General features: G+C 38.2%; 3 protein-coding genes across 4 annotated transcripts; 1 reads left to right on the top strand and 2 right to left on the bottom strand.

The window, feature by feature from the left end:
• Nucleotides 1-1,622: 1,622 nt before the first annotated feature.
• Nucleotides 1,623-3,576, bottom strand: LOC121767948 (MICOS complex subunit MIC10-like). Of its 2 annotated transcripts, none has more exons than XM_042164288.1 (3): nucleotides 3,308-3,576; nucleotides 2,736-2,879; nucleotides 1,623-1,999 (listed from the first exon to the last, which is right to left on the bottom strand). In XM_042164288.1, exons 1-3 carry the CDS (start codon nucleotides 3,438-3,440, stop codon nucleotides 1,995-1,997), a joined length of 282 nt encoding a protein of 93 aa, XP_042020222.1. In that variant the 5' UTR covers nucleotides 3,441-3,576; the 3' UTR covers nucleotides 1,623-1,994. The 2 variants fall into 2 exon arrangements, with proteins under 2 accessions (XP_042020222.1, XP_042020213.1); XM_042164279.1 differs by having other exon boundaries at nucleotides 2,740-2,879; nucleotides 3,308-3,575.
• A 655-nt stretch (nucleotides 3,577-4,231) lies between these two features.
• Nucleotides 4,232-5,881, top strand: LOC121759102 (60S ribosomal protein L6-like). Its single transcript, XM_042154605.1, has 4 exons — nucleotides 4,232-4,557; nucleotides 4,662-4,768; nucleotides 5,310-5,491; nucleotides 5,581-5,881. Exons 1-4 carry the CDS (start codon nucleotides 4,313-4,315, stop codon nucleotides 5,734-5,736), a joined length of 690 nt encoding a protein of 229 aa, XP_042010539.1. The 5' UTR covers nucleotides 4,232-4,312; the 3' UTR covers nucleotides 5,737-5,881.
• A 1,004-nt stretch (nucleotides 5,882-6,885) lies between these two features.
• On the bottom strand, nucleotides 6,886-11,965 carry LOC121781998 (U3 small nucleolar RNA-associated protein 14 homolog A-like). Its single transcript, XM_042179700.1, has 11 exons — nucleotides 11,406-11,965; nucleotides 11,197-11,332; nucleotides 9,888-10,363; nucleotides 9,565-9,786; nucleotides 9,129-9,455; nucleotides 8,644-9,006; nucleotides 8,433-8,510; nucleotides 8,254-8,352; nucleotides 7,800-8,171; nucleotides 7,331-7,462; nucleotides 6,886-7,212 (listed from the first exon to the last, which is right to left on the bottom strand). Exons 1-11 carry the CDS (start codon nucleotides 11,763-11,765, stop codon nucleotides 7,078-7,080), a joined length of 2,700 nt encoding a protein of 899 aa, XP_042035634.1. The 5' UTR covers nucleotides 11,766-11,965; the 3' UTR covers nucleotides 6,886-7,077.
• Between the last annotated feature and the right edge of the window lie 234 nt (nucleotides 11,966-12,199).

Raw genomic sequence — 12,199 nt, 5'->3', positions numbered from 1 at the left:
CATGCTTCTCTTCTCTTTCATTTATTTTCGAGGCCGCCCGAGACATCGACCATTATCTTCACACTTCCCCACTTTAATCCACCCAAACACTTGTTTGACTTCTGAGTCCAACTCCTCTATTTCCATCGGTCCATTTAGTGCGTACAAATCTTGCCCATTTCTTCTGTCTTTCTATTTATTTCCATTGTTGGGTCAACAATAAAATAATTAACTAAGGCCCAACCACTAAAATATACTCAAAATTCCATAGGGTCCAAGTCCAAAGAAAATTCACTTGGCCCAAAACTCTCTTTCTACTTTTCCAACCTCACGGTCAACACCCCCAAATCAACCACCCTTTCTCACAAGTCACAATTCATAGCTCCTGCCATCTCTATCTTCCTCCCCATTTCACTTCTTTATCTCCCGTAAAAAAAATCAGGAGCATCCCCAACATTAATTCACACATCTAAACTTTAAATTGAGACAGCCCTATCACTCGCCTGCTACCTTCATCGCAGCACCGCCGTCCCTTCGTCGAGCCGATTGCCGCCGCCATGGCCAGCCTCTGTTCGCGACCACCGCTGTCCCGGCTCGCCGTCGCCACCGAAGTCCAGCCACAAACAAATACGCTTCGCAGCCTCATCCAGCTACTGCCGCTGTTCGGAAATTTTCGTGGGCAGCAATTCTCATCTTCCCCTCCCAAAACTCTCTCTCTTTTCACAGTTAGAACTCCGTCGTCGCCCACGCAGCTGTTGTCTGCTTCTGTCGTGTCTCTCTCTGAATTTTAGTTCCAGATTTCTTTTGGAATTGATTGAATCTGATGAAACGTGGAGTTGTGGACACATTTGTTGGATTTTTGAAGAAAGTGGGTGATAGATTGTGAAAACGTGGGATATACCCATCTATAACAAGGTCTTGATTGTTGCTATATTTTTGGAAGAGTGGATCTTGATTGTCGGTGGAAAGACTATCTGCAGCGGTTTCATGTATATCCGTCTCTTAAGATACTACTATTAAATCTCCCTTCCGTAACTGATTTGTAGAAATAATAAAATTGACTTGGGTTCAAAACTAAGTGGGCTTATTAAAAAAAATAATTGGACTCGTAAAAGAATAATTGTAATAGGTCCAAATATAAAATTCTTCTCTCGACTAACGAAACAAAAGGCAAAAATTTTTAGGTGCACAAACGATGTCACTACGAACAAATAAAAAAAAAGTAGAAAAAGTCGGGGTATTACAATTGGTTTGATTAACATCCATACTCCTTATATTTCATTTTTTTTTTTTGATCACCGACAAGAGAACGAAAAAGAATGAAGGCTTCTTGAGCATTTAGGGACAATTAATTATTAGCTTTGATTTTAAATCTATAATGAATAATGAAATAGTTACTGCTCAGTAACACTTTCATTCGTCCACTAGAAACATTATTTATACTAGATGGCATAGATTTTTATACGTATTTGGTAAAAGTATAAAAGAGAAATAAATAAAAAATTGTGAAAAAATATCAATAAAAAAAAATGATAGTATTAATTTTGGACGGAGTATTTTATATGGAAGGAAGAAAGAGTATATTGCAACTAGGCAATCTCTTGTTCATTCATCCGTTCGTTTTTCTAAGACAAGAGCCAACATACATGAATAGGCAGCAAGGCAATCCGCCACAACGAGTGCATTTGATCGGTTCAATCAAAACCAATCGAACCAACATTGGAACCATAATTCTCTTTTTGTACCCAATGGGGAAATAAGAGTATTGATAGACAGGAAACATGTTCTCTTCAATTACTAGGAAGTGTTCGGTTTCCTCTGAAAAAGAGATTCAAATACACTAAGAGATAGTAGCATTCGTGATAACAATGCTATACATTGCTGTGTTATTGAGTAAATCCAAGCAGAATTATGGCAATGCATTCTCTGAGTAGAAAAAAGCAAATGTATGGAAATGGAAGTCGAACTCCTAAGAAAACATGCTCACTCTGAAATTGCAGTTGCTTTATTCATCTCTAGCCTGCAATTGGTAAACTCACTCATTCAAAATGTGCATGGGGGGAGATAAAGAAAATGACTAATCGATAACAATAACTACTGGGACAGGAAAACAAAGCAGGAAATAACATTTAACACTATTACAAAGACCTTACGTTCCAGGAAACAGATAAACTTATAAGACCGACTGTCTAAGGCTAAGCTGAACCATTCTCGTCTATCTACTTATAGCTACCCACTAATCTCTGATTTCTGACTCATTTAAGGGTTTGCACACAACAAAACTTTCAAAACCAGAGACAGATCCATAATTTTGCAATGACATGGTTTAGCTAGCTTCAAGACTATTAAAACTTCCTACTATTGCATGGTTAATTCATTTCCAACCAATCCAAACTATCCATGGATTATAATATCTGGACGCCATTGTTTACCAAGAACCGCCGCCACACCACAATAAAATCTTCATAGACCATCTCTATTTTGTATTCACTTATTGAGCTGAGGTGTTAATAACACTAATTGCATAACTAGGCATCCGATAGACCAGCCAAAAAAACAAGAAACAGAACAGTGCAGCCAAACTCTTGTTAACAAAAAAAACACATGATTTACTACATTGGATGCAACATTTAAAGGCTGTGTCACATCTTTACGGACAAGTCCATAATTTAATTTGAGAAACAACCAAATAAAAGAGATACAACCAGTGATTGTCGGGGAAAGAAAGTAACAAAAAAGGAAGAATTTTCACTTACTCACCTCTGGCATAGGAGTCTCAGAAACGTAAGGAGTAAATTTCGGTGAAGAAGTATTAAACTTATGAGCACACTCAGAGTATGCAGAGCCGATCCCCAGCCCGGCACCAAATGCTACCGAAGCCCAGCGTGTTACAGGACTTCCTGATGCAACATTCACATAGCTGACTAATTGGTCAAATTGATCGATAAACTAATCAAGATTAATATGAATCTAAGAAATTGCTATGAAAATGCAGAAGTGGGGTTTCTCTCAGCAAAATAGAGAAACTCTCCTAATCAGAATACTCTACAGAAATATGTTTAATTGGAGAAACAGAATCAGCATACATTCTGCATTAGCAATCATTTAGCAACATTTGCAAAAATAATAAAACCAAAATCACACACACAAAATATATTATGCACACGACAATAAGATCTACGCACATTAGCATACAGTCCTTGCTAGAATAGAAAAACACCAATTCAAAACTATAAAATTTATCCAGCTCAAAAAAACTGAAAGCACGAATTTCGCAACATCGTCGATTAACAAAGCTAAAAACACATATGTGTGAGGAAACACTCACGGAAGAGAAGAAGTCCAGCGAAACCCCCGGTGAATGACGAGTACACGAAGCGGCGCAAGCTTAAATCGAGACAGGCATCCCATTTCGCATTCAAATCGTATTTCTCTGGAATCTCAGCTTTGTTTTCAACCATTTTGAATTGTTTTCAACGAAATTGACTCCGATCTCGCTCTAATTTCAAGCAATAACGAAATTCTCTCCGATCTCCACCGAGGGTTGCGCTGTGTGTTGATATACAATTTATGCTTTTCTTTTTCCATTTGCTTCTGCGATTTTATTTTTGTATTTATTTATTTTGTAAGGTTAAATTCTTATTGGACGAGTGTATTTATAACCAATAATCATATGCACTCTAAATTATTTAAATATTAAGCATTAGAGTATTTATTTTTTTTATTTTATATTTTCATATTATACTGAAAGTAAGATTTATAAATAAAATATAACTTAATAATTTTATTATAAAACTATAATAAAATTTTATAATTAAAATTATGTAATTATATGCGTCATGGTCCTTCTACTTGAACTCAAAATTTTCAACTAGATCATATTGGAGTCAATTATATTGCTCTATATTGCAGGTCAGTTCACGATAAGCTGCGCACGCTCGAAAATTTAGATGAGCATCTCTACGACTCTACCGATTGCAAGTTGTCGGATAGTCGACGGGCATTGTTATAGTATCGAGAAGCCTAGCGACAACCAATATTGTGACGCATCTTTTGGAAGTACTATTATTCCCTCCACGGCTAATATGTTTGGTGCAAGAATAAAATACAGCCAGTACATTTTTTATAGCCGGACAATTTTTAATTCGAATGGCCCAATAATCTAATAATCAAACGGGCTGTGATAAGTAAAGCCCAGAAAATAAAGGCTACACAACCTAGCCCGGTAGAATAAGAATTGAATTAGGATTGTCGCAAATTAGGGTTTTTCTCATATTTCAGATCTTGCCTGCAATCTCTCTTCCACACGCAGAGAGGGTAGTGAGCTGCTGCAATGGCGCCCAAGCAAAAAACCCGCAATCCGGAGCTCATTCCCGGAGTTCGCAAGGTTTCCCGCTCCAAGATGTACCACAAACGCGGCTTATGGGCTATCAAGGCCAAAAATGGCGGCAAATTCCCCGTCCACGCCAAGCAGGAGGCTGCCGCCGTCGTCGAGGAGAAGAAGCCTAAGTTTTACCCAGCTGATGACATTAAGAAGCCGCTTTCCAACAAGCGCAAGCCTAAGCCTACCAAGCTCAGGTTTTTATATCAATTTTTTTTTCATTTTTAGGCTTTGTGTTGGTGTTTTTGTATAGGGTTTTTTGGGGCTGGAGCTGATTTGGTTGTGATTTTGTTTGTTTTAGGGCGAGTGTTACTCCCGGAACAGTGTTGATTATTTTGACCGGGAGGTTTAAGGGGAAGAGAGTCGTGTTCTTGAAGCAGCTCACTTCTGGATTGCTTCTTATCACTGGTGAGTTTTTAAGTACACCATATGTTTTTTGTTTTTAAAATGTTTGAAATTGCAGTATCTCCGTGTGCCTATATTATGTCGCGAGATATCTTAGATTTTTCTATTACCCAAGTGATTTTGATCAACAGTTTATGTGTAGATGAAATGGAACCACTTAGAAGGTTGTCTTTTGATCCATACTTGTCCATTAATGAAGAAGATGTGAACTATATGTTTGTTGACTTTGATTTGTCTGAGTAAGTTTAGCCTTAATACGATGATTCACATTTCGGGGCAAGATATCTTATATTCTTGTATTTTCCCTAGTGATTTTAATTATCAAACAGCAACCCCATCCTGTTGATTCTTTGTTTTGGTCGTCCAATGCGGTGGACCTCTCACTTTTTTCCGGAGGCTAATTAGGATTATGGTCTGTTGACATTGTAGTCTTTAGGGATTTTGTCCATGTTGGTGTTTTTTTTATGAGAATGTGTACCTCTTGAGATGCTGAACCAGATAGCTCTCGGATGTGGTCATTGATTACATTCTAATGCTGCCGCAGGTCCATACAAGGTTAATGGGGTTCCCCTAAGGCGTGTCAACCAGGCCTATGTCATTGGAACCTCCACCAAGGTCGACATTTCTGGTGTTGATGTGTCCAAGTTTGATGACAAGTACTTTGGCAAACAAGTTGAGAAGAAGAAGAAGAAGGGAGAGACTGAGTTCTTTGAGGCCGACAAACAGGTTTGTTTCTCTCATCCTGTTCACAACGCGTGACTTATTCTTGAGTTGATTTTTTGGTTTCCTAACCGTGCATGGTTTGAAAATTATAGGAAAAGAACACACTGCCAGCTGAGAAGAAGGATGACCAGAAGGCTGTTGATGCCCCGTTGTTAAAGGCTTTGGAATCTGTCCCAGATTTGAAGGCTTATTTGGGAGCAAGGTTCTCGTTGAAGGCTGGCATGAAGCCACATGAGTTAGTGTTTTAGAGGACTTTTGAGACTTGGTCACTATTTTGTTTCTTTTTAACAACTTTTGTGTCATTGAACCTAATGATATTAGGTGCTGTATTGAGAATTTGAGAACGAATATTTCTCTCTGGTATAATCGTTATGAAAGTTTTGGTTTATGTAATTTACTTTGATCATCTCGTAGTCTGATTCTCGGTACCCAACCTATGATTGTGTACTTCATTTACCTTAAAAGATTGATTGTTTTTTTATTGTGTACCCCTTCCTTCCGTGAATAGGAGTTTTACTAACTCATTTTGCACATATATTATTTAAAATTAATAAAATTGAATCATATTCCACTAATTTTTTTTTACCTACTTTTCTTAACTTTCTTAAAATTCGTGCCGGAAAGAAATGAGATTTTGGAGGAAGTAATTGGTAGTTGTAGTCTATTTATGTTTTTTGAAGTTGCCCATTTTGTTTTATAGATAGACTCGTAGACTAAGGGATTTAATCAAATGCTATGATCTCTGCAGTTAAGAGTTGATAATAGCAACAAAAAATGTGTGATAGATGTTGTGTTGACATTTTTTGTTGTTATTTTTTCGTTTATTGATATTTTCTAACGGTCAAGATCATAGTTTAGATTTTGTATAACATTTAGAGTTTACATTTTAGTTTATCACTACCCCGTAGACTAATAACCTTTCGAAATCATCACCAACTCCTTGCGAATTTTATGTTTATTCAATAACGTAAATTTGCAAGTTCAAAATTTGCAAGTTATTATTGTTGCCATACTAATTGCATCACATTTGCATTGTAGCGTACTACTCCCTCCGCCCCACAAAGATTATCTCACTTTGACTGAGCACGGGTATTGAAAAATATAATGAAAGTGAGTTGAAAACGTTAGTGGAATGTGTGTCCTACTTTTATATTAGTTTTATAATAAAATGTTATTAGGAATGAGTTAGTAGAATATGAGGTCCACTACAAATTTTGTGGGACAGAGAAACGGAAAAATAGGACTATCTTTATGGAACGGAGGAAGTATCATTTTATTGAGATGCAAGAATAACATTGTAAGTGTGGTACTACAAACCCAAGCGTATTTATTGAAATTTGTTTTGGGAAAAACGGAAAAGGTATATTGATATTCAACTTGAATGAGTGTTTGCTTCATTAGAACATGAATAAATAATGTTTCATTAGGCCAAAAATGAATACAATATCCTCAAACTATATAGATCGTCTACAAAATTTGGTCGAACCAACACACTCCTATGGCCCAAGCAATAAAATTAAAAAATAAAATAAAATAAAATAAAATACATAAAGCAATCATTATTGCCAAAAATTTGCTGTTACAGTAATCTATTTCCTTGAACGGTTTTTACCGTTACATTTCCCTTGTTTCGGAGCGCTACGCTTGTGGCCTTCGCCTCTCTCATGGACACTCACATCCTCATATTCAATTGGTTTGATTATTACACCGGCTTTCTTCACCACCTGCCATAAACAGCACAAGAAAATGAGAGATTTTACATGGAAATGGAATGAAATCTCAGGCGTGGACGGAATGTAACGCAGACAATAATTCAAGGGGGAGAGAGTTTCCGAAATGCACCTCTGGGCGGTTGAGTGCTCCGATGGCAGTCACTGGGTTGAATTCGGGACCAATTGGCATCCGGATACTTTGTTCGAATACTTCCTTTGATGTGTAAGGATAAGGCAGCGTCTTCGTATGGAGTTTCTCAGCCTACAAGGGCAAAGTAGTAATGAAAAACATGTCAACGCATTTTCTTTGCAAGGAAGCAAAGTTGAGGTTTAAATACCTTATTCAGATCAAACCCTAAACCATATTTGCAACAAAATCCGATACATCATAAAACACACAACACTTCTTCCCATGGTTCCACCATAGTGTATTTTAATTTCAATCAATAATGAAACATTATCATCATTTTGTGAATTACTGCAACTAAGGAACAAAAGATATGAATGTGTTACGTTCATCTGACTTAACACAGAGATGCTTCTCAACAACGTGTAATCCTATTGCAACAAGTAAGAAAAATGATCAGAGATAGACTAACCTTTTTACCAAGCTTCTCTGAGATGATGACATTATTAAGATGTGCATCCTTTCTCCTCTTCAGAGATTCGTCCCTTTTCTGCTTTGCAGCCTCATGCTCTTTCAACATCCAAGAAGGTAAACCCCTCTTCTTTTGGACGCCAGTCCACTGACCCCAGCCAGGAAGTAAAACTGGTTTTTCTGGCTCTGGATTTTCCTCATCCAACACAGCCTCTTTTTGTTTTATAAAATCTTCTTCTACATCATCACCAGCGAAAGCCCGTTGTATGAGTTCCGCTTGAGATGGAAGTTCATAAGTGGACTTAGGGCCTGAAGATAATATTCCATCTACCATTTCCTCTTCACTATCACTACCAGAATCTTCATCATCATCCTGCACACATTTTAAGGACTGTTAGTTGGCCATCCTTCACTTGACACAATAAGAAGATCGATTATGCTTTCAAACAAAATACCTCGGATTCCGGATCCTTATCTGTTTGTGCTACAATTCCAGGCTTGCGAACGTTTAGGTCAGCTTCAGATCCTTTCACAGCGTTCGATGGTTTTCTTACCTATTCATCAGCTACAACATTAAGTAAGTTTTCCAACAAATATGTATGAGAGTTATGAGCCAGAAAGAGAAGGTGCTGACCTTTTTCCAGGTATCAGAAGATAGATAAGCAACTTCATAAGCTGCCTTAGGTTCAGGATCTTCGGCATCTCTAAAGCTCTGTTATAGTTTGCATGTGAGAAAAATTGAACAGACAAAAGGGACATTTCTAGAATTGAACACAAACATCACATACTAATATTCTATCAAATAAACAATGAATAATCCATAAATTGATAAAATATATATTCACCTTAAATACTGAATCGTGACTAAAACCAAATTCTTCCCGAAGTATACTAGGGTTAATATCCATCTCTTTTAGAGATTTTCCAGATTGATCATTGAGAGTATTATCATCTGCGTTGGCCTCAGCATCACTTTCACTGTCACTATCACCATAGTAGTTATTCACTTTTTCCTTCTTTGTTGTTCCATTAACCCCTTTTTCAGGAGCACCAAACACCCTCCTACCACTTGAGGCACCCTTGGCCTCCTTGTCTGAGCTTCTAGACTTACTTGTATCACCCAACTGCTTCAAAGATGACTCATACTCTTCAAGAGCAAGTTTTGCTTCCTCGTCAGCAGCATCTTTTCTCTTTTTCAGCCCCCGCACCTGTGAATAAAAAAAGCAAAAGGACTATGTTTCAACAACTTCATTAACAGTAAGAATAACCCAATATTACAGAAGATTACAAGAGTTTTAAGTGAAGATATGAAAGATGCACCAAACATTACCATGAAAGGTAAAGCAAGCACTCCTGATATCGGCAATTCATCATCCCCTTCTAGCACTTGAAGTGTCTTCTCCTTAGCCTTCTTGATCAACTTTTCTGCAGCTTCCTGGTCGGAACCAGCTGACATGTCATCACTGTCATCACCGTCGCTGCTATCATCACTACTGCTGCTTTCTTTGATAGAATTTATTTTTCTAGTCAAAGCGGCATGTTGACTAAGTTGCTCACTAAAGGCTGCTTTAGTAGCGTCATCTTGGGCATCTAAACCACGTTTTAAGATTCGCTTAGCCCATTTAGAGCTGTTTTTATGCTTCAAGGTCATACGTTCCTGAAGGAATCAAGGCATCAAGCAATGGTTCTGAGTCTCGAAAAACAATTGCCACGGAATCCAAAAAGTCAGATATCGTAGCCAATTACGAATAGCTACAAAAAGTTACCTCAGCCCTTTTGAACTCTATCTTCATTGCATGTTCCTTGGCAGCTTCTGGGTCCATTCGGATTGAAGCTTCTGCTGCCTTTGACTTATCTTTCTTCAGCAGCCGGTGATATGTTTTGGACTTTATCTTCTTAACTCGCTTTGCCTTCATTTCATGACGAAAAAGAAGATCACGCATTTTTGCAAGCCGTTCCTGCCTTTCCTTTACATCTTCAATAGATACCTGAATATACAAACAGGAAATTTTATGTCGTCTCGAAAAGAAATATTTAGAGGATCAGGGATGCAAACTAATGATTTCTATGGATTATATGCCCATGCTACCTCGTTTAGTTCTAGAAGCCTGGCACCATCCCTTTTGTGAGCTTCAACAACTTCACTTTGGTTGACCAAGGAAGCCATTTTCTTCTCAAAATCCGTTCTCGGTGTAAATTCAGAAGCAATTGCTCCTATGGTTGAATATCCCAACTCCTTATCCTCATCAAAAAACAACGTAGGTGCCTCTCTGTTCCTCTTGACTAAGGGCTCCCATTTGGTAATGTCCTTCTTAGATTGTTCATAGGCAGCCTTCCGCTCAATCCTCTCTTGATCAGTCCTGGCCACTGGTGCCAGAGTCGGAACAGTCTGCTTCCCCATCCGGTGCAAGTCTTTCCTGAGTTTGCTGAAGCCAGACTTGCCATGTAGCGGTTCTAGAAGGTCTTGAATGCTAATCCGGCCACTCCCATCAAGAATATCACCAGTGGGATTATACTCAGACTCTGGATATGCCTCCGATATGATCAAATCCTTTTTCTTTTTACCTGGGATAATCCAAACCCGAGGACATTACTACCAATATCAACCAAAAAATTATAAAGACGAACTAAACCAACTGCTTAACACACACCATGTTATGTTGTTAAAGCTATAGGAACCCGACGAGTTTATATAGTTAGCTCCATGCAATGGTGTTTTTTAGTTTTACCCATCGATTTTTAAAATTCATATACACGAACTTAGTGTTGTTCTGATTTTTTCCTGAACAACTAATTCCATCAAATTAAACATGATATGGCTTATATATGGCATATTACTATCTACATGTCACTAACCTGTCAACACTACATGAATTTGCATTGGAATTGCCAGAGGGGAAATCAAAAGATTATTAATTGGATTTTAGAAAAAAAAATGTTCGGGAGACAATAAAAAAAAGCTGAAAGTTTGTATATTTCCAGACAGATTATTAGAAATGGGCCACTCACCCCTTAAAAGGCCTCATAAGGGGGAGGGTTATCCACACTTATATAGATGAGCTAGGATCGTTACCAAGTCGATGTGGGACAAGAATTAGAGAATTTAACACGCCCCCTCACGTGTGGGCCGGAAAGGACATCGGTCTTCCATCACGTGGGTAGGCAAGAGAAGAGATAAAGAAAATAAACTCCATCATCGACTTGGGCCCGCTCTGATACCATGTTAGAAATGGGCCACTCACCCCTTAAAAGGCCTCATAAGGGGGAGGGTTATCCACACTTATATAGATGAGCTAGGATCGTTACCAAGTCGATGTGGGACAAGAATTAGAGAATTTAACACAGATAATCCTAAATTTTACTACTCGAATACAAGGAGAATTGCATAAGAAAAATACCTCCAAAAGTGTCAGCAGGAAGTCCAGTAATCTCCTCCAACATTCGACCATGTCTTCCTGGATCTTCATTCTCATCATCATTCTCATCATCATCATCATCATCATCATCATCATCATCAGATGGAACCTTCCAATCCTATAAATGAAACGCAGCAACTTTAAAACGGTACAAATATTTATGACTTCGTATATTCATCCACGAGAGATACCTCAAAGTCTTCAGGAAGCTCAAACTCGTAATTCTCAACAGGATCGTACCGCTTATTCTTCATCGTCTCCTCTTCAGCAACACCTTCTTCATATTCATAAACGTCATTGCCAACCGCAGCATCGGAATCTATCTCCTCATCATCACCATCCGACACCTCTCCGTCGACCGTCGGATTGAGCCGCTCGAGCTCCCTTTTTAAAGCATTCGGCAGACTAGGTCCACTCCGTCGCTTCTTCTCCTCCTTACGCTTACCACTCGAGCTCAGATTCTTCCTCTTTTTGCCCCTAACCTCCGCTCCGTCTCTCCTCCGACGTTGCGTAATTTCACCCCTAGATTTCCCCTTCCCCTTCTCCGCCATGATTACTGATAAAAAATTCACCCAAATTCAGATATCACAACCCGCGAATTGAAGCTAGCTAGCAGTCGGCGGTGTGGAAAAGCTAGTTCAAGTTTTTTATCTTCGAATTTACGTCGGCGGCGGCGTGGAGTAGGGTGGAGAGAGAAGTGTGTGTTTGGAGAGAGATGGAAACGAGAAGAAGGGAGAAGGTAGTCTGGGCTTAGCAAATACCCTTGCATTCCTAGGTCCAAAATGTCTAGGCCCATATATTTATTCAAATGGGCCTTTTCTAGTATTAATAATTTAGTAGTATGTCATTTGTAAATTTCCAAATTTTGACATCTATTTCTTTATAAATTAAATTTGATTAGTCTAATAAATTATTGCATAGATAATTTTGTAAGTTTTGTAGTTTATGTATCCAGGATAATTTTATTTTAGTATCTGATATTATT

This window comes from Salvia splendens, chromosome 2, assembly GCF_004379255.2.
Source record: "Salvia splendens isolate huo1 chromosome 2, SspV2, whole genome shotgun sequence".
Classification (NCBI taxonomy): Eukaryota; Viridiplantae; Streptophyta; class Magnoliopsida; order Lamiales; family Lamiaceae; genus Salvia; species Salvia splendens.
Note: the sequence above shows the minus strand (reverse complement) of the source record. Positions and strands in the feature narration are given on the sequence as shown.

Bases quoted from the DNA above. Each gene is read 5' to 3' on its own strand.
- LOC121767948 (XM_042164279.1), bottom strand. From the start codon at position 3,440: ATGGTTGAAAACAAAGCTGAGATTCCAGAGAAATACGATTTGAATGCG. The intron at 2,880-3,307 runs GTGAGTGTTTCC...ATGTTGCATCAG, and splicing joins CGCTGGACTTCTTCTCTTCC to GAAGTCCTGTAACACGCTGG.
- LOC121759102 (XM_042154605.1), top strand. From the start codon at position 4,313: ATGGCGCCCAAGCAAAAAACCCGCAATCCGGAGCTCATTCCCGGAGTT. The intron at 4,558-4,661 runs GTTTTTATATCA...TGTTTGTTTTAG, and splicing joins CCTAAGCCTACCAAGCTCAG to GGCGAGTGTTACTCCCGGAA. The intron at 4,769-5,309 runs GTGAGTTTTTAA...ATGCTGCCGCAG, and splicing joins TGGATTGCTTCTTATCACTG to GTCCATACAAGGTTAATGGG.
- LOC121781998 (XM_042179700.1), bottom strand. From the start codon at position 11,765: ATGGCGGAGAAGGGGAAGGGGAAATCTAGGGGTGAAATTACGCAACGT. The intron at 9,787-9,887 runs GTAGCATGGGCA...TTGTATATTCAG, and splicing joins GGCTTCTAGAACTAAACGAG to GTATCTATTGAAGATGTAAA. The intron at 9,007-9,128 runs GTAATGTTTGGT...TTTTATTCACAG, and splicing joins TGCTTGCTTTACCTTTCATG to GTGCGGGGGCTGAAAAAGAG.